The following is a 22,059-nucleotide window of genomic DNA, read 5'->3' as shown; positions in this document are numbered from 1 at the left end:
TTCTGAAGGTTCGTTAACCGAAAATTGAATAAAGAAAAATGTCCGTAAATTTCAAAACGAAATCAGTGCGTCATTTCGAACGTTTTGCCAGTGAAATTTGGAATAAAACTGCCCAAAAAACAGTTGCACTTTTCTTACTCTTTGGGTTCGTTACTCCGACAGATTAATGAAAAAATAATGCTATATTCCTTATTCTGAAGGTTCGTTAATCCAAAAATGATTTTAAAAAATGTCCATTCATTTCACAACGAAATCAGTTTTGTTATTTCGAACGTTTCCGTCAGTGAAATTTCAGAATAAAACGACGGCCCCAAAACGGTTACAGTTTTCTTTTACTCTGAAGGTTCGTTACTGCGAAAGAATAACGATATAATACTTTAGATTCTTAATTCTGAACGATCGTTAATCGGAAAACGATAAAGAAGAAATGAAAACGGTTACAGTTTTCTTACCCTCAGTTTTCGTTACTCCGAAAGAATAATGGCAAAATAATACTCTACATTCTTAATAAAATGTATTCTGAATGATCGTTAATAGAAAAATTATAAAGGAGAAAATATTCGTTTATATCCAAACGAAATCAGTTTTGTTATTTCGAATGTTCTGCCAGTATAATTTCGGAATACAACAACGGCCCCAAAAGGGTGTTTTCTTATTCTGAAGGTTTGTTATTCTGAAGCAATAACGAAGATAGATGATTGATTCCTTTCTGAAGGTTCGTTGATCGGAAAATAATAAAGAAAAAATGCTTCGAACGAAATCAGTTTTATTTTGAACATTCATCTGTAGTACCGACCTTTGGTGTTGTTGTTGTTTTCGATTACAAACCTTCGAAGTACTCAGTAATGAATCGTTTCATTTTATGATTAAACAAACCTTCGGAATAATGACCATCATTACATTTTTGTATGATATCTCTTTGATGTCACGGCCAAACTACCGCAGTATACCCAGAAAGGAAAGTGCAACGATGTCCCGAAAGTTCTCGATCGCTTCTCGCGCATCTGCATGCAATAGACTTACCACGTGGTCGAGCAGACGGCGAGAAAGCAACACGGCGCGCGCTGTTGCGATGCAGAGGCGGCTAATTATTGCAACAGTGAAACAGAAAAGGCCTAAAAGAAATCGGAACCTCCACCATCGGCACCTACTTCTCTTTCATTTATTATTTAGGAACTGCCGCTAACAAAAGGTATGGAGTTTCTGCATTGTTTCTGTGATTATACGCCCCTCACAACGTTCATTACATCTCTGTGAAAATGTCGCATTTAGTGGCATTTTAGCGGCGATTTATCTGTGTTGTATTGAGCATTAGCGAAGGCTTCCGCGCTTCGCGCGGGAGGGGGAACCCCCCTCCCGTACCCACCCCCAGAACAGTGCGCATAAATGCCGACAAGCGTGAAGACATTCCTGGCGAGAACCCTGGATGTGCAAACTTAATCTTTCGTCAGTGGTGAGCAATGCGTTGCCATGGTAACAGCTTTTTTTAACCAAAAAACATAAAAAAATATTATGGATTCAGCTAACTTCCTGAAGTCTTCGAGCATTTAGCTAGAAATTTGGCACAATGACCACTGTGGTACGTAGATGTGTAAACTTAATCTTTCGTCATTGGTGATCAATGTGTTGTCATGGTAGCGGCATATACTAAAAAATTGTGGATTCAGTTAACTCCCTCACTCTTTGAGCATTTGGCTTGAAATTTGGCACATGCAACCACTATAGCATATAGATGTGCAAACTTAATCTTTCGTCAGTGGTGAACAAGGCGTTGCCATGGTAACAGCATCTTTTCACGAAAATGCATATTAAAAAATTGTGGATTCAGGTAACTACCTCATACCCCTTTCAGGTAATCGCGGTTTAATTATCCGCATCCAAATAATGCGGATGAAGTAATCAAAATCGCGTTCATATATCCCATGAAGTGCGCACTACTTTTACAAGCGCCCGTTCAAATAACGGTGCGAAAGACTGGAGTATTTGTCATGGTTACTGCGCATGCCTCTATAATGATGTAATGTTTCCGGTGATATAATTATACTCACGTGTATGCAAAGCTCTCGCTCAAGCTCAGCAATCAGCGGTTGTGCGGGAAATCGAGTGACCTTCGACCGAACTGTGGAATGTTAGTGCGCATAAGTCGTAAAACGCGTTCATGTATTCTCGATCAACTCCTCGTGCTGCAATAATGCGGATAATAGCAGCATCAAAATAATGTGCGCTTTTTTACTCCTCTCCCGTTCATGTAATCAAAATTTTACGACTTATTGCTCCTATTATCCGCATCCACGATTACCTGAAAGGGGTATCAGTCTTTGAGCATTTAGCTTGAAATTTGGCACATGTGAGCACTATAGTACGTAGATGAGCATACATAGTCTTTCGTCATTGTTGATCAATATGTTGCCATGGTAACAGTATATTTTGAATGAAAATCATGCAAAAATATTGTGGATTCAGTTAACTCCCTCAGTCTTTGAGCATTTAGCTTGAAATTTGGCACATGTGACCACTATAGCATATAGATGTTCAAACTTAATCTGTCATTATTGTTGAACAATGCGTTGCCATGGGAACAACATTTTTTCACCAAAAAGCATGTGGATTCAGCCAACTCCCTCAGTCTTTGAGCATTTATCTTGAAATTTGGCACACCTGACCACTATGGTACGTAGAAGTGCAAACTTAACCCTTCGTCATTGTTGATCGTTGTGTTGCCTTGGTAACAGCATAGTTTGAATGAAAATCATACAAAAATATTGTGGATTCAGGTAACTCCCTCAGTCTTTTGAGCATTTGGCTTAAAATTTGGCACATGCTACCATTATAGTACAGAAATATGCAAACTTTATGTTTCATCATTGTTGAACAATGTGTTGCCATGGTAACAGTGCATTTTGAATGAAAATCATACAAACATTTTGATTCTCTTAACTCTCTGTTATAGAGCATTTTGGCTTCAAATTTGGCACATGTTACCTCTACATTACCTAGATGTGCAAAAAATCTTTTGTCAGTGTGGAAAATGTGTTGCTATGGTAACAGTATATTTTGAATGAAAATGATACACTAATATTGTAAATTCAACTAAGCCCCTCATCCTTTTAGCATTTGGCTTGAAATTTGGCACATGTGACGGCTATGATTTATAGTTGTGCATACTTCTTTTTTTTTCTTAATGTCCAACATTGTGTTGCCATGGTTACACAATTTTTAATAACCATAGAAATCGTCAGTTTATTTATCTTGCTCACTCAGTTTTTGAGCACTTGACTTGAAATGTGGGACATGTGACTAACAGTGAGCAATTAATTTATTCACTGTTGAACAGTGCATTGCCATAGTAATTTTTTTTTTTCATTAAAAAGTTTTTTAAAAAAAATCCTGGTTGGGCTAATTCCCTCAGTTGGGGGTGGGGGTATATTAATCACAATGAGTGAAAGTTCTAGTTATGGTGTGGAATTACTTTTTTTGTGTGTGTAAGTGTATGTTGTGGATCCTTTACAAAATTAGTCTTGTCTTGACCTGTTCCATACCAGAACATGATGACCTGTGTATTTAGTCCATGAGGATTTCAGAATTCAGTATGGAACAGGTTAAGGTAATTCAAATGAAGAAGAACAACTTTTTGCCACTATTTAGATTGACTTAAATGTCTTGAAAGCTTGCTTGATTATTGTTGTGTAATATATCAAATATTTTGTGATGGTTTCGGCGATCTTCATTCTTCAGCAGTTGTAAGTAAGCTGCAGCAACACAAAATTCTTGTACATCAATTTTAAGTAACAAGATTTCCAGCACCGTGGAAAATTTCTTGAATGTGTGGAAATCAGATATTTAGTAGTATGAATTACAGCTATGTTGATATGATGTGGATTGATTGCCAGACTGTGAATAAAACTTTAATTTCTATTTCAATTTTTACACAGGTAATGGGCAGCCTTCTATGAGTCACGAGAACAGCAAAAGCAACACCTCACCAGCAGCTGGTGTGATGAGCTCTATCTGGGGGTCAGGCAGTGGGCCCACTCCTACCAGTGGCTGGGGCTCCTTGCCCTCAGCTTCCTCCACCTCAACCTCCTCCTCGTTCCAGCCCAGCCTCTTTCAGAACAGCAATGGGCACAGTGGGGGTTCTGTATGGGGCAACCCACCCACTCCACAGCCCAGCGGCAGCAGCAAGGAGTCCCTGTCGTACGGGGGCGCCAATCCTGTCTCGATGCCGTCTACTACCTCATCCAGCAACCCATCTTCGTCCCAGAACTCTGGCTGGGACAGCAGCAGTGCCAACCAGAACGGAATGGAGACCCAGCAGGCTCCCATGCCCACCAGCACGGCCAGCAACCTTGCTGTGCCCACCACCTCACAGAGCAGCAGCAATGGTGGCAGCACCCCCATGACGAGTAACGGACAAGACTCGCAGCAGCAGGTCACGCCAGTGACCACTGCTTCCCAGGGCATGCCGCCTGTCACCCAGGGAGACATGGAGAAAGATAAAGTAGCAGCAGGAAATGGAGCTGGCCAGAGGCCCAATGGTCAGGGATGGGGAATGCCTGGGCCAGCAGCACCCAATGGATTCAACCCGTCAACTGGCACATCTTCCTGGGGAAACCCACCAGCACCCAAAGATGGAGGCACTGGGTGGCAAAAACAAGGTAAATTAGGAAACATCTGAGTAATATGTCTTTCCTTCAATTGCTGGCTAAGGTTCCAAAACACTTTTCTAGAGAATATGATGGTTTGTATTTTTTTTTTTTTTTTTTAAGCTTTCTTTTGTGTGTAACATGCCTTAGAGCTTGTTGTATTGTTTATGCATTGGAAAGTACAGTGGCAAGAAAGAATGACTTTTAATGTTAAGGAAACTTCAACTTTACATTTTAACCTCAACACATCAGAATGACCATTTAGCCTTACATCATCACAACCAGGCAAGTTTTATTCACTTTCCTGTGAAGTTAATATTGTAGCAGTGGCATTTTGAGTAACAAGTGTGTTTGGTACACATTTTTTTTTTCAAACTAAACCAGCTGACATAATCCAATAACAAATGTTTGTGTTGTACTTGTCTCAATGCACTTAGGCTCTTCGTGGGGTGGTAACAACCAACCAGGCCCTGCCACTCTGACTGGTACGGGAGCTTGGGGAGCTCCACACAGTGGGACAAGCAGTGGATGGGGTGCAGAACCCTCTGATCAGACCACTTCTTCTGCAGCACCTGGCAACAAACCTTGGGGTGGCGGCAACGGCGGTGCACCAACTGGTGCTCGTGGCTGGGGAAACCCTGGAAACATGCCCGGTGAACTATCTGGTACAAGCAGCTGGGGCAAGCCAGCTGGAAATGATGCAGGCCCTGGATGGGGTGATAGACCTCCGACCACACCCACCAGTGGCCCTCCCTCTGGAGGACCCTCAGGACCACCCTCTGGATGGAATGGAAGCAAAGATAATGGTCCACCAACTCCAACCACACCCGGATGGGGCAACCGCCCATCAGGCTGGGGCAACCAACCTCCACAGCAAGGCCAGCCGGGACCGCGGAAGGAGCAACCGGAAAACAGGCCAACTGGCTGGGGCAAACCTTCTGGAGGTTCCTCCTGGGCCCAGACAGCAAGCAAAGGAGTAGAGCGATCTGATGATTCCCGCAACATGAACCCTGGACAGCCTTCTGCTGTGGACCAGGCGTCTATTGCAGCATTGGTCAAGACTCCTTGGGGCAAGAGACCTGTCAACCAAGAATTTAAGTGGGACAGTCGGGCCGCTCAGTCAACCAACACAACCCAGGCTGGGACCTCTGGCTGGTCCAATCAGCCCCCACAGGACAGACAGTGGGAAAAAGCTGAGCAGCCCAAGCAGTCAGCATGGGGCCGGCCAAACCCACCTCCGACACCCACTGAAACATCATGGGGAAACACTCCTCCCACAACTGCTACACCACCAGTTAGTAGCACCCCATCTGGATGGGGCACATCTAAAGAGCGCACTGATGGCCAGGATTCTGGTTGGGGACAACCACCCCCTACATCAAGTGCTCCTCCTGGCTCTGCAGGCCCACGTGGCCCTCCAGTGCAGCCAGCCCCTCCTCCAGCACAGAGTGCACCACCTGCAACACCACCTACCCCTGGCTTCAGCACTGAGCGATCCAGTCCTCCTCAGAAGGACCCCATGGAGTCCAGCAGCAGCACGTCGAGCAACACCCCACAGCCACCAACAGAGGAGAGCTCCCAGTCTCTGCCCCTGCCACCGCCAAAGAAAATTGTGGCAACTGGCTGGGGTGACATCGCAGTGATGGAGAGGTCTCCCATGCAAGTTGATAATGGTACCGGCCACTGGGGGGATCCTAACGAGCACAATCGCCGCCTGACACGCCGCCAAGCTGGCGGCCACCTGCCACAGATGGGCGGCAACCCACAGAACAGTACTATGCAAGGACCACCATCGACCGGCCCGCAAGGTGACACATCCATGCCCATGTCAAACATGATGCCCCACGCCCCACCATCCCAGTTCAAGCCAGACAACCAGTGGGAGGACAAGAGTAAGCCGTCCAGCTGGGGCGACTTCCCAAACAACCGCGCCAGCAGCAGTGGCAGTGGGAGCATGTGGAACAGTGGGGCACCAGGGGGCAATGGTGGAGGGAACAAGTGGGATCAGTCTTCCACGCCTTCCTGGGGCCCGTCCAGCAGTACTAATGTCAGTACTCAGAATAAGGACTCTATGCAACAAAACTGGCAGGATGACAATAGTACTGGCACAAGTAAGTTCATTGCTTTACTTTCCCTGGGCTAAGCAGTGTAAGTGACTAGAAAATGCACATACCCGTGAATGTGAAGGGTGGAAGGAGAAAATCTTTGTAGCAATAGATAGGAAATAATTCTTCTCCCCAGTGTTTGTCAGTATAGCTTCATTTCAAATGTCCAAACATGAATTTGATGACTGCAAAATAAATTTGATGTTTTAAATCAACCATTTATATGATATATTCCTATTTTGTTTGTATAATTGCTCTATTTTTTTGTGAAGTTTGATGTAAATTTGGCATTACTTGTTCATCAACCATGCTGAGCTTGTGTCATGGGAAACACCACAAAATTTCCCATGTTTCACCATATTGACTTACCTCACAAGAGTGTAAGGCCTTTAATCTCAAGTGTTGTGCTGAAATGTAAGCAGTTTGATTTATGTGGAGCATGCTCTCTGTGTTTTGCCACAGTCGGTCACTGGGGTGATGAGGAATGGGAGACCCGTTCTCAAAACAGCGAGTCCTCCATCACTTCTGGATGGAGAACTGGTCCAAAAAAATCACGGGTAAGTTTAGTAGGGTCATGGTCTTTACTAAATGGTGGCTTGTTGAGGATTACCTTGAATGATCTTAGTTCAGCAAAAGTAAATCTTTTGTGGAAGAGCATGACAGCAATTGGATATAGACATTGTCAGTGATAACTTTTTAGTTCTTTCACTGCATGTTACAGCTAAAAATATTGAGTGTGCTTCAGCACAAAGTGCATAGCAGTACATGGACTTAGGTTCAATGTCTATTCACAACTCTCCTCATCACAAAAGGACACAATTCTGTCCATTTGTGCAAGAAATGGTTTACCTTGTGGCGAATACTTTTCATACACCTGTCTGTGCTTCCATGAAGACTGCATGTAATTGACAAGTATGACATTTTAAAGATACAAATTGAAAATGTACTGAAAAGCACTGCAGAATGTGACTGTTGTATCAGATGGTCTATCCTTCATGTGCTGTTATAGTTTAGGCAGGAAGATGTTGCAATATAATCTTTTTATGCCTTATGTGATCGAAAGTGGACTTCTGTTCTATGATTTCTGAAAGAAAAATGAACTACAGTTTGCAAATTTCACTTCCTCAGGTGTCATGTGTCTCTCCCTAGTTTAACAACCTTTTATACAGAAATCAAACAATTTGATGCAATATCAAATTTAGCTTTCCCCTGTAGAGACAACAATTGGTCCTAGTACAGTATAGAAGGACTTTGTTTAGTAGTGAAAATTTCATATTTGAATTAGTCGTAATGTTTTTGTGAAACAATCTCATTTCTGTTTTCTCTTAGCAGTGTAACCTATTTCTTTTCTTGCTCTTTTTCAATAAAGCCACCTGGTCAGCGTGAATCCAACCACTACATTAGCAAGTTGAAGCGTCTGATGGACTATGGCTTCCCAAAAGAGATGGCCGAGGTGGGGCTGCGCAAGCACAACTTCCATTTCGAGTCTGCGCTTGGTAAGTGTGACAGAAGAGAAGGTTTCTCCCCAAATTACTACAGTCGACCTTTCTTAAATCGACCTCGCATAAGTCGAATAATCACCCAAGTCGAAGTCTTTCAAGTCCTCTTCTCTTTATATTCTTTCGATTTTAATCCCTCATAAGTCAAATTTCTCTAAGTTAAAGCTATTTCTTCAGTCCAAATAGATTTGACTGAGGCAAGGTCTCCTGTAGTGGTGACTTATTCTTGTACACATAGTCCAGCCAGTAATGATGATTGTGTGATATGTTATTTGACAGGAATGACTTAATATGCTGTGCTAAAAAATGGGAAGAGAGGGTATTGTAACATTTAGATATTGGATCTGACAAGAAGGGTAATTAAACATTAAGCAGATGATTTTCAAGATGTCCTTTTCATTCTTGATTCTCACCAGCTGAACTGCGTCAGATATCTGACATGATGATGGACCAGAACAAAATGCCTCAAGGTGACATGGATGACCCTGTGCGCCAGATGAGTCGTACCATGAACAACTTGGTCATCGGAGACAATACCTTCAGTGACCCCAACAAAATGCTGTCGTCCGGCACCGACTTGGCCAACGCCAACATGCTGCTGAATAACAGCCTGACCAGCAACCTTGCTAACAAGCCAGGCAGCATGATGAGCACACCGGGCTACATGCCAGCCAGCAGTTCCCAGAGGTTCAACAGTGTGAGTCAACAGCCGAACCTGCTGATGGGCCAGCAGCCTGGCAATCTGGGTCAGCCGGTGCGGGGACCATTCAACTCCCAGCAGCAACAGATGATGCAGCAGCAGCAGCAGCTCTTCCAGGTTCTGTTGCAGCTGGCCGTGCAGAGCGGCATCGTCAACCAGAACCTGCTGCAGCAGCAGCAGGTCACCCCACAGCAGATCATGAACATTGCCCAGCGCTACCCACAACTCCTGGCCCAGGCCCAAGCCCAGCAGGGGCTGCCTCCTGGTGGGACTCACTCTGCCGGGAAAGGCATTGGTAGCGGAGTGCCAAATCGCTCGCAGCAGGAGCTGATGGCCCGCTTTGTCCAGCAGCAGATCTTGCAGGGGCAGCGGCCTCCAGTGTCGAGGCCATTCCCCAGCCGCCCTAAAGTGTGCAGCGACTCTGAGATGTACACCACTAGCCAGTCGTCGGATCTCTTGGGCAACATTGGTGGCATGAACCCTGACATCGGTGGCATGCGAGAGCCACCCCAGCAGTCCCGCCTGCAGCAGTTTTTCGGCAAGCCAGGCAGCAAGAACTTCCCACGCCAGAATCGTTCTGAATCCGTTGCTGGCTTGTCTGACTCTTCACGACGTTCCACATGGTCACGCAGCAACTCGCCTACACCATCTGACAGCCTGCCAAACAGTGCTGACTCCACCTTCTCCGACTCTGGCTGGAACTTTCCTCAGCGTGACACCAACATCAGCAGTGCTGCAATTGGCGACGATGTGCCAGAGTTCATCCCAGGCGTACCCTGGATTCCGTCAAACCTCGATGTCTCCAATGATCCATCTGCCACTCCAGGCATGTTTGCCTCTGCCAAAGCACCGGGACGTGATCAGCCCAACAAGGATAATGACATATCCGGCATCCTGACTCGGCCCATGAAGCCGCAGTCATCTTGGTCCAACCCTCCTGCAGGTGGCCGCAAGTCCAGCTGGAATTACCCAGAGGGTGGCAACTCTGGATTCCCGGGAGCATCACGCTCCAATCAGCTGTGGAATAGTGCCCCAGGCAACCAGCAGCGTTCCACACGTCCACCACCAGGATTGGGTGAGCAACCTCACAGTAGTTCCTGGAGGGGAATTTTTGAAGTTGCTCCCTCGGGTAAGAACCCACAAATGCAGGGGCATGCAGTATTGCACAGTGAGTACAAAAAAATTATGGAACAAAAACCAAACAAACCATCTCTACCCATTATATCTTGCTTTATTCCTCAAATTGCATTTTTGTTGGGATTGCAATTTGCTTTCCAATCACTTAAATCAATTTAAATTTTGTTTATTAATTTGCAATTTATTGTCATAAGCATTTGTAAACCCTCTTCTAGAAGTGTATTCGATGATTCGAAATCTAATTACAGATTGATTGAAATTGTGAGTCATCCATCATACCATTCAAATTGCTTCTGGTCAGTATTGTTCAGAGTATGATGTGTCTCCTGGTTTGATGTATCCATCGAATACTCCTCTGAGGAAGGTAGTTATAACCCATTTCATTTTTGTTTCGTCTTCACCAAACACCTGCCAATCTTGAGTAAATCTGATCATCTTGTACTCAAAGCTGTGCTATATATTTGATTTATTTATTTCTTTATTTATTTTCTAAATTCAACCAGCCATTGCAACTAACATGCCCCCATAATGTGGGTTTTTCTGCCAGCTCAAGGGACATTTTCTTTTCTCTCAGGTTTTGTATTGTCTGTCATTGCAGAGACCCAGTCTCCACAAGAATTATCGCACACACATCGTCATCCCTCTGTGCTCATATGTGATGCTCATTTATTCAGCATTGTGCATTTCTTGGCATGACAAACTTGGCATTCTGTTCATCATTGACTACATGTGACCTATAGTGTTCAAATGTTGTGCTAATGATAGCACCTCTGACCCAGAGGACGCTGGAGGCATTATGTTTTTGGTTGTCTTTCTCTCTGTCCATCTATTCATTTTCATCGTTGTGTCTGCCTGCTCCCGAAATCATCTGTGTTACTGCATGAGCTGAAATTTTCGCGATGGTTTTATTTTCTTGAATTTTGCAAATCGCCTTTGAACTGCGAAAATAATAATGCGCGAATATAGAAAACATGAAAAGCAACATCGCTCAAAAATATTATTTTACACACACACACACACACACACACACACACACACACACACAAACAAACTATGCCAGCGCTGCATCGCACACTATTAGTATTTATACTGTAGGTCTAGCACACTGCATGGGCCATGATGTAGCACTGTCTTGGACGTAACAACACGTTGGTGCAGTACTTTAAATACAGAACACACAACTTGTCTATGTAGACTATATAGAATCACCAAGTAAAAACATTCAACAGGCCTACTTGTAATGTTGCTTGTTACCCATTCTTGTTACTTTTGTGAAAGATGAAGTGACGATTACAATACCTTTGCAACCCAGAAATTAACTACGCACGAAAACGTCAAGACTGGCAGCGATTTGCAAAAATATCTGTGCGCGAAAATTTCAGCTCATACAGTATTTAAGACAAACCTATATAATATTATAAACATATATCAGTACCTGGCCCAGGTAGGCTACACGAGGCATAGATGAGCTGTTATGACTAGAGTTTACCGAAACATAGAAGAAGGGCCTTACTTGTGGAAAAATACATATTGGTCATATGAGAAGACTGAGGCATTCAAGACAACAGTGCATTGCTCTAAAGTTAATTGATTTCACTATCAGCAGAACCAAGTGTCCTTGTTTGGTCCCCATTAATGTTTAGTTCATGATATACTAGGGAGTATGAGATGCTGATACATATTATGGCCAGGAGGGTACCAGTAAATCTTATGCTCAGATCATCAGATGACAGAATTCTTCCTTTTGATAGATATGTAATACATTATAGTCAAGTACAGACTATGATTGAGTTTGTTAAATCACACATTCTGTGTAGATCCCTACCATGTATTCTTATGGGTTCTCAATTTCTTGGTGGGTATTGACCAATTTGGCTTCTCAAAAATATAAAATAACCAGTGCATTTAGCTCAGCCCATTTTCTAGCTTTGTGCATCCGTCTGATGTATCCACACCAAGGGTGATAGAAACACTGTCCTCTTTGTGATCCCATGTAACATAGATAGAATTCATTCATTTGTAGTCATAAGCACAATAGTAGATAGTTTTTCGAAAATTCCAGAGATACTTAATACTGAACATTGCAATAGAGAAATTCCATTACATGCAGTGAATAGCTTTATTTTCAGTTTCTACTTGCATCATTATTTATTTCCCCATTACTATTTATAATGTATGTTGATACTTGGGATAGATTGTCGGCTTTTAAATGTCTTATTATGAATTATGTCATTGTGATACGTAGTGGGACATTCTGTAACCAGCTGTTTTTTTTTTTAGTACAGAGGCCATCTATATGCCTTCCCATTAAAGTGGTTGGGTTTAAAGGGATGATAGAGTTTTTGGTTGAGGTTGGGCTTCAGGTTTCCAAATTTTTTGTGAGATAATGAGAAGCCTCTTATGAAATATGAAAGAGCATACAATTCTAAGAGGAATTAAAAGTGTATTGATGAAAATTGGTTTTGAAATGGCTAAGATATCCAAAAACAAAGAGGTCCTAATAAAAGGTAGGACCCACCTTTTATTAGGACCACTTTGTTTTACTTTGTTTTTTGATATCTCAGTCATTTCAAAACCAATTTTCATCAAAGAAACTTTCAATTCTTCTTAGAATTGTATGCTCTTTCATATTTCATTAGTGGTTTTTAATCATCTCACAAAGAGTTAAAATCTGAAACCCCCAATGTAAGTGGCAGTTGCCACAAAAAGTTTGGCTTGGACTTGGGTTGACTATGTCTGTACTTATGTCAACTCCAGTATGTTAAAAATATAGAGTTGTATATCCTGTTTGATTTCATGCTGTCAAAACAAGCCCGAGTTGCTTATTTGACATAACAGCAGTTGCAGATGCTAGCATTTTGATTATTTCTCAAGTTAATACCTCCTGTGATAGAACAGTAGAATTCCTTGTAGGTATTTTTCTCCTTATGTAGCATATAATTTCTCATCTTTTTTGCTGTCATGCAGGATCTTCATGGTCATCTGGTAACGGCATGTCTGGGTCAAACACCATTGTCATCTCTGGACTTGGCCCAGATGTAAGTGAAATGCTTGAAATGAGATGAACGTTGTTGTTGTTGTTGTTGTTGTTGTTGTTGTTTTTTGACAGGTTTGTTTTTACACCGGAGTTGTTCTCAGTTCTCTCTTAGATAAGTTACAGGGAGTGGGAGACTGTCATCATCAAACCTAGGCAGCATTGTTTCCAGTATAGTAGTCCTGGATTGTATATCCCTAGCATTGAATTATGACTATGATTATCAGCTGTTTACATGTGCTATTTCTATTGGCAAATCCAGCATAGTTCCGTCTTGATTGGAGTAGTGTTGTTGAATTTTTCATCTGAACTTTGATTCATTTACTCATTGATTAAGGTTTGTGATTACAGGTAGTCAAATTCTACTTAGATTTTGATGGTTGTCTGTGAGTCAGCAAGTTTACATTCTGCTATGCACCCTTTGAAATTGTGCGATGCACTCAAAATAGTCCAACTGACTTACTCTGAAATGAGTAAAGTCATTTACTCACCTTGAACGTAAAATGTTATGCATGTAGGTGCTAAGGTAATATTAGTCTTGGTTTAAAATATATGCCAAATCTTAATGGCCCTGGCTAAGGGAATTGATTCTCCCCATTACTCTTTGATTACTAGCCATAGATGTCTTCAGCCCAAGGTATACTACTATATTCCACAACTTGTGTGTGTGTGTTTGTGTTAATGCAGCTCCAGGGAGCCCTGCAAACTGTGAAGAGCATCTGCAACCAGAGTGGACAAGTTGAGCTTTTCCAGGAGCAGCGTAACCAGGGCTCCATCACGGTTTCCTACCGGTTCGCCGAGGAGGCTGCTAAGGCTCAGAGTACTCTCGTTGCCAACCTGCCTGGCATCGACGTCGAATTCGCCTCGACGGGGGGCGACGCTGCCACCTTCCCGACGCCCACCGCCACCTCTGCCACCCCTTCCTCAGGCTGGTCCCAGGGTGGGGGCAAATTCAATGGGGTCCTGCCGACGACCACCTCCAGTGCCTCTATTGGGAAGGAGGACAGCAGCAAGCAGAGCTGGAATGCGGGCCTCCCCGCCATGCCAGGGAGCCAGCTGTGGTCACCTGGCCCCAGCGGGTCCATGGGCTGGAGCCCCATGGCCGGAGACTCCAACAGTGCCTCCTCATTCAGCAGCTTCCTGCCAGAAAACCTCCTGAGGGAGAGCAGCAACTAGAGAGAGAGGGATAGAAGAGAAGAGGGCAGAGGAGTTACATCTGGGGATGTCTGAAAGTCACAGCACAACATAGAGAGGCAGCCATTAATTAGCTGTCATCAGTACACTTCATGGTGCTAAAACATGCCACTTGATAACGTGTGAGTGACCTCCCCACTGAGTAACGATAACTAACTCAAAACCAACTTACAAAGAAACATGTGCACACAAACGCAAAACACACACACGTAGACACACAAAATCAGCCATGATGTGTATATTGAAATGTGTATGTGTTAATCTGCACAGTGTGCAGACTATTCAGCATGTGAATGCTATCATCATCATCATCCATCCGTTGTATGCATAAGTAACTTATGCAAATTTTATCGTATTGTACTTGTAAGTAAGTTGTGCTCGGGACACTACTGTAGTCAGTAACATACCTTGTTTTTTCATATTGATGACTTTGTACTCACTGCAATGACTGACAGTTCTTGTGTAAAAGTTCGGTTTGGAAAGTCAAACTGGCCGTGTGTATTGTTATGTCGTTGGATTTGTTTCTTTCTTTCTTTTCCATACAACTGCTTACCAGACTTCCAAGCATGACGGATGTGTGCATTCGGTGGTGGGGTTTTGGATCAAAACTTTATACTGATTTAACAGCAACTTTAAGCTGCCAAAGAAATTATTATTAAACAGATGTGACAATAATGTACATATTTATATATTTTTCCCTGTTCACTGGTATCTGGAGGTTGTTTTCGCTGTGCGAAACAAACCAAGCATGTGATTGTTGACTTCTTTTTTGTGTTCTTAAAAGAGTTCGCAAGTCTCTTGAAGTCTCTGAAGTACATGTGCAATGAATTAAACGGGACATATGCTACAGTCTGTCACATGCATGTGGCAAATGCCCAATGGATTTGGGGACAATGGAAATTCGAGATTGGAAAGAGAAACACAGAAAAGAAAGAGAACTTCTACAGTGAGTGACAGCTGGTTGGTGGATCCTGGAATATCCTGGAAATGAGATTAAGCCACGTGCCAACCCCTTACTTGACAGGAATTCAACTGCTTCGTATACAGCTACGCATTTTTTTTCTTTTGGTGTGCTCTGAATACAGAACATGGTTTGATGTGAGAGGAGTAAGATGATCCTCGTGGAATTCTCACCTGCATGAATTCAGGATGGATATAGTGCATGTCTGTATTCGCTTCTTTTTTTTTTCCACAAACCAATCTCTCAATAGAGATACCTGCAAGACTGGAAGAGACTTGTCATTCCTGTCAATTGAAATACAGAGACAGTGAAGCAGCAAGCATGGCTCGTGGTCATGAAATATCCCAAAGTACTCCAGGTTGATTCCACTGGTATTTGAGACAGGCAGATACAGAGATTAGCGAGAGGACGCTCGAAGCGCACGTGAGAACACGGGACAACTGTAAACTTTTATTGACAAATCATTGAGACGGACGGTGCAACCTACACTTGTATTCCAAAGCTTGTGTGAATGTATGTATATTCTGTGTATCATCGACTGATGCATTTCATGTTTTTGTTCTTCAAGGAAGTAATAAAAACAAGTATGTCAAAATCTGCATGTTTCGTTGAGCTGAAAAAAAAAAAAAAGAAATTGAAAGGATGAAAATTCAACAAACTCTGCTATGTCAAAGAGCTACATTGTCGTCTTGTCTTCACTACCGATTCTTAAGTGCAATTTTTATTTGGTTTTCCTTGTGCTTTGCGGCTGTAGACAGTTGTTGCAAGGAACGTGCGTTATGACAACAGCATCTCAGCAGCAGCAAGGCAATGCATCATCACACCAAACATATTGCTAGAACTGGGAGGTTCTTTCCATCTCAAGAAATTCCAGGAGATTATACGCTTTGTTGTTGGGTTTTCTTTTTTTTTTTTTGTTTGTTTGTTTGTGTGCCGCACAGAGGATATATGCATCCAGCAAGTACTGCAAAGACAATGTCAAAGACTATTAAGGTGTACATTTTTGATGTGTAATACGTCTTGGCTGAACTGTTTACTGAAATTGATTATCTCCAGCTGTTAAGTGAAAAACTGAGTTGTCTTTCACTCGGATTAACAGTGTAAAGCCTCATTTGTCTATTTTGAATATTGCACTTTATTTCTAGTATCCTGTAAAGAGACTCGTTTCCAAATGAACAGAAGTGAAAAATGTGAAGAGTAGTGTTTCAACAACAACAAAATGACTAACATGACTGGTGGATAAGTAATAAGAGATCATGGTACTCATTTAATATTGCATTATTATTCTGTAGGTGTTGTCAGTGTTGGTGACTGTGTATCATTAGCATTTTACAATGTCCAACTGCAAAGCTGCGAATATTTGGGATCAGTATTTCACAGTGCCTACCAATCCAGTCACTCCATTGTTTAAGATTTTAAAGAAGAGGTATAATGTTGAAGACAAAATGTTTAGAAAAAAAAAGTACAAAAACTCATGATTAGATGACTTATGCAAATAGGGTGTATCATTTTTGTGTTTAATACCCTTGGTTGTTTTTTTCTGTTGGCTGTCTATATGTTATAGTCTACATGACTGCATTATTTTGATGATCAAATGGTAGATGTTGTTTGTACTCTACTTTTATAAATTTTTGTGGAAGAGAGACTGTGATACGTACGTGTATAAATATGTATTTGGCTATAAATATAGAAATATATATATATATTTCATTGTTTATGAGAATCTTGAACAGTATCAACACATTTTTGTTGTCAGCACATATACATGTATTTCTATCGCTTTTTTTTTCTAATATGATAATTTTGCAAACTTGTGCGGAAAAAATAATACTTTGCACGAAAACAAAAAGGAACAATACAAAGCATATGTCTGAAATGGAGAGTGGAGGCAGATTGGTGATATTGAAGGGAATGTATTCAGTTTTTTTTTCAATGTTCGTCTCTTTTGTTAAGTGATCCCCAAGTCAGGGAAAGACACATATTCCGATCCATTGCAGCTGAGGTTTATGTCTACAGTATAATTTTGTCATTGTTTCTCCCCCCTTGGCACCCCTCCCTTTTCACGTCTATCTTGTATCCTCGCAAATGCCTTCATGCTGTTCTGCTCTCCCCGCGTTGTGATCTGAAAGGGGTGCGTCGCTCATCTTCTTGCCCAGTCTCGTGATTAACTGCTTAAAAGGGTCAAATGCCGCCACAGTGGACGGTAGATGTCTCTCACACCGCAGCCTCTGGTGTGAGCATGTATGTCTAGCTGTGTTTTGTCACAGTTAACAACCATTGAAAGGAGCTTCTTTTTGTATCTCTGTCAATTCAGGGTTCTAAAGGAAAAAGAAAAGAGAGTTGATATAATGAGGGGGGAAAGGGGTAGTTATTTTGAATTGTGATGTACTGAGCAATTGCCAATGCAAAAGGAAACAAATAACATATGGATGTGTACCTAGGTATTAAAATTGCATTTGAGATTTGCATAGGTGACCATGCTCCCCCTGTCAAATCTTAGACACAATACTCATCTAGCTCAAACTAATACAAAATTAAGCTTTTGACTTGAATGTTCGGATGAAGGAACGTGGTACATCTAAAAGAGGATTTAGTGGTGTGTCATGGTTAACACTTTCTGTGAAATCATGTGGAGTGGCATGTGCATTGAAGCTATTTGGCCTTCAGGAAACGGGGGAAATCTTGGGATGATTGTGCATTGGTGTCGAGATTTCTGCTTGCCAATAGATATTTTGTATCATGAATGAAGCAAAGGTTGACTGAACCAGAATAGTATTATTTGAGTGTCTTACTCTGTGGAGATGGGTAGTGACTGTCTGGAGTACTCTTTCTGCGCGTACAGTCTGGTGCCGATGGAGTCTAAACAATTACATTCATCATTAATTGTCCACTTAGCTGTTATGATGATATTCTGTAGTGCAGCTGTAGGCTTTACATTTGTTGTCTTCTCCTCAACCTGCATCACTCTCCAGAGTGAGCAGTTCCCATCTACCTTCAGCGTCGTGCAGTGTACCATGCACAATGTAATCAGGGTGAGCCGATACTTCAGATGATGGGGCGAAGCAAATTCTCAGCTTGTCAATGTTAGAATGACAAACAAAGCCAAAATATAACCCCTGCCTCGTCATGGCTGGATCACATTTCAATCACAAAATGCTCTGGGTATGCCCTCTCTCCAAAGGGCAAACTATTCAGTATTTCATCTCTCGAAAGGAGGTGTATAAAACAAGTGTCCCATCTCAAGATATTCTCCTTGCAAGGGGTTATATCTAACTCCTCTTATACTTAGAGGTTGTACACTGTAGGAAACTTCTTTGTCGAAATTCACAAAATATGTAACATTTTTGTTGAAAAAAAAAAGATAGAAAGAAATAGCTTTAAAGGGGCATTCACTGTGTATCAGCCATCATTCTTTCCATCTGAAATTGAGACTTTGAACCATCTTCCTTCCAAGTGTTAGTGCATAAACTGTTTTCATGAAGGCAGTATTTGATGGAAATCTGGCACACATGCACACGAGAATGGTTTTGATGCTGCCACCGCGTAGAATGGAGAGAACACTGTAGGAATCGACATCAGGCAAGCTTAATTTGAAGATCTCACTCAGGGTAACTACTCATATACAAGGGATGAGTATTCATCAGGAAAAAAAAGATGAAAAACAATGAATTCTTGAGCCGCAAATAGCTCATCAAATTGGCAACTGAAAAATTCACAGAAATGTTGTGCTGTGTTTGCTGTGTTACGGTACAGGGCTTCACTGAATACCAGGTCATTGCATCAGAAAATGGGTATGTGAGTTTTGTCATGTAGTTTTGTAGAGTGCCAGTAAAACAATGAAATGTTCAGAACCTTGCCTGTCCCAGCTAACCAAAAATGTGTTTGTGAGTTGTGAATAACATGCACCAAATAATAGCTCAAATTGTATCAAAATGATGTCCTATTTAAGCATCATGCAGATGCCTCTAGGAATCATTCTTTTTCTGATGTCATGAAGTGATGTATGACCCATTGAAATGACTTCATTTTGTCAGGGACCTCACATTTCTTATCGAGGGCCACTACAATGCACCTTTAGGTTTTGTTTCCGCACTGCATTTGCACCAGTCTTGCGTAGTCATTCAAACTACAGTACACCATGTGTTGTTTGTTGCCAATTCTTAAAGATTTCATCTCAAAAAAAAAAAAAATTACTAAAAAGCAGTTGTATGGCTCTGAAATACACTCCGCACCTCTATTGATGTACACTGTACTACACGTGATATCTAGGTGCAATTTTGAATGGTGATTACAATACATTTAAGCATTTTCTTTCCATGTGCAACTTCCCATCATGCAAATCAGCTGGTTTTGAACAACTTTGCCATTAATGACATTGTGCTGAAAACCTTGAGTGAATTTTCTCGAGATGGCATTTTCCAAGAGGATATGAACAGCAAGTGATATTACCTTTTTTCTGCTTTTTACTTGGCCAACACATGTTGTATGAAGTAGTGGCACAGGGGGTTGTTTTCCAACTGAAACAGTTCAGACATGTGACCCCCAATCCCCAGTACATGATGCCATTCGTAGCTCTTATCTTGGTGAAACACTTTCAATATGTCATGACACTGCGTCCTCCACAAGATTCTCGTGCATGTCACAACTTAGTTTAAGACCTGAAAAAAACTTTGTGTTTGGCATAGTCACTGTATGGTTTCCCTTCCCTGTGAATGTATGTATGTGTGTCTGTGTGTGTTCATGCATGGCTCTTACTATGTGATACTTTGGTGAAAACTGCCATCTTGGTATGTTCTTCAAGGAAGGGGCTTTACAGATGTGATGTGGGCACAAGGAACACTCTCATTCAGATTCGATCGTGAATTTTTGTGATGATTATCTTATTCTGTCCTGTCAGGAATCCGCTACAGTATTAAACATTAGACATCACCACGTGTACTTGTTAGGGATCAGTTTCTCTGTGTTATTCCTTTGTTTTCTCTCGGCGTTTGGAAGAGCCTCTATTGTGACGTGACTATTTAGCTGGGCCATCGTCTTGACTTGTCAGGAAAAGGTGAAATAAATCATTGTGATTTGGTCTCATTATCTGCTTCTTAAATAGGTTGTCGGCAGGCCCCTGCTCGCAAACAAGTCTTTTTTTTTTTACGTATTATGAAAATTGTCATCTCAGTCCAATCCCCTTTCTGCCAAATTATGATCTTCAAATCACTAAAAAATGATGATAATAATAATTCAATTGAAAACAGTAAGAATCACAAAGAATGTGATGAATACATATGTGTCTACACAAAATTGTACATTGAGAACTAAGGCTTCTTTTGTTGTTTTTTCCAACTCCAAGGAAGCAGGCTTTGGACAGAGATGGCACATTTCTAACAAATTCTTGGGGATGTACAGATGTTCCTGCTGGAATGTATAGTAGGACTGTTTGCAGTCTGACACACAGAAAGACTTGCTTGCGCGGACTTGCCCATCTCCTATTTCCGTGTGCGGTCATTCATTTGTGGCTGTCCCACATGATTTCCATTTCTTTCTCCTTTCTCCGCCTGACCCCCTGCCCAATGAATAGAGGGTCAGGGAGGACGTAGATGTGCTGATGTGGCCTCATTTCATACATCATGACTATGTCAAGACTTGTTGCATATCTTGCGCCAGCTTACAAAGTATTCCATCTCATTTTTTTTTCCTATTTTTTTTTGTCTGGTAAACCTTGTGCAATCTCTTTGGAACTTGACAATTGATGACAGTTTTCTTTATGAATACCCCCCCCCCCATTTTGGCAAAAAATTTAGAAGTGATAACATCACAAACATATACCAATAAAAAAAGGGGGATAAATACCTGATATGCCACTTTCTGTGCAGGGGCTCTGCCTTGTGCAACTTCTGATCTCATGAAAATCCAGTTTTTTGCGTGGTTTTATCGTAAATTCTGTTTCACTCTATATGCCATATGTTCATAATGCATGTCACTAAAATGTTTTTTGTGAAACTTCTTTTTTCTTTTTAAATGGAAGGCTGCATACCAAAATGCATGTTTGAATGCATCCTTTTGTGTTCATGTGTGTTGTTCTGTACTTGCCCCACAATGGGCGATAATAAGAAGAAATTGCTGATTTTATGTGTTCTTGCTTTTTTTTCTCAAGGGTATTCTCACAAGCCATTATGCTGACTTACCTGACTTTCCTCATTCTTAGACCAGTGATCTTTCATTAAAAGAAAATAATAAACCGTACATTTGCCTTGTTAGTAGTGCTGTAAAACTCTGTTGTTTTGGATAAAAGTTGCCAAGTACGATCGGGACACCGAGTTTATTGAGAAACGAAGCTGTATTATGCAATAACAGATTAATGTCAAAGTGGTCGGGAGTTTCTTTGACGTGTCCTTCACCAGCATCCACTGATTTGCCTCTCTCTCTCATACATTCTTAAGCCATCCCCACTCTCTCTTGTGCATCAATCTGTAGCAATTCACAATTAGTAGAGAACTTGCAATTGGATGTTTTCTGCAAAGTGTAAGGGAGAGTATAGTATGAAACCAAATATGTACTGCAGCGCAACGAAATGTCCATCGCAAATGTATCTACAGGGTGATTTTTTTTTCCTTCTCTCACACTCTCCCCTTAAAGTACAAATGAATTATGTATGTTGTATTGGATGCCATATGTTTTTCCATGTAAACATTAGTAGTTGACTAAGGTGCAGCTCTTATGGACATAATTATACATGCCTATTTTGCCAGTGTTGTAGTATTAAACCCACCTTTCGTCTGGTGAATATGTATATAT

General features: G+C 41.7%; 1 protein-coding gene across 3 annotated transcripts in view; it reads left to right on the top strand.

The window, feature by feature from the left end:
• Positions 1-21,033, top strand: part of LOC139725146 (uncharacterized) — a 109,247-nt gene extending 88,214 nt beyond the window's left edge. For 2 of the 3 annotated variants that reach the window (XM_071636234.1, XM_071636232.1), the window contains 7 exons: positions 3,933-4,655; positions 5,081-6,754; positions 7,211-7,305; positions 8,118-8,244; positions 8,664-10,115; positions 13,052-13,122; positions 13,806-21,033. In XM_071636234.1, coding sequence (XP_071492335.1) covers positions 3,933-4,655; positions 5,081-6,754; positions 7,211-7,305; positions 8,118-8,244; positions 8,664-10,115; positions 13,052-13,122; positions 13,806-14,294 — 4,631 coding nt within the window. In that variant the 3' untranslated portion in view covers positions 14,295-21,033. The remainder of the gene's footprint in view (positions 1-3,932; positions 4,656-5,080; positions 6,755-7,210; positions 7,306-8,117; positions 8,245-8,663; positions 10,116-13,051; positions 13,123-13,805) is intronic. The other variant, XM_071636235.1, reaches the window with a different exon arrangement.
• Positions 21,034-22,059: the final 1,026 nt, after the last annotated feature.

This window comes from Diadema antillarum, unplaced genomic scaffold, assembly GCF_040938485.1.
Source record: "Diadema antillarum isolate AM-2024a unplaced genomic scaffold, OU_Dant_1.0 seq00000016_RagTag, whole genome shotgun sequence".
Lineage (NCBI taxonomy): Eukaryota > Metazoa > Echinodermata > Echinoidea > Diadematoida > Diadematidae > Diadema > Diadema antillarum.
Note: the sequence above shows the minus strand (reverse complement) of the source record. Positions and strands in the feature narration are given on the sequence as shown.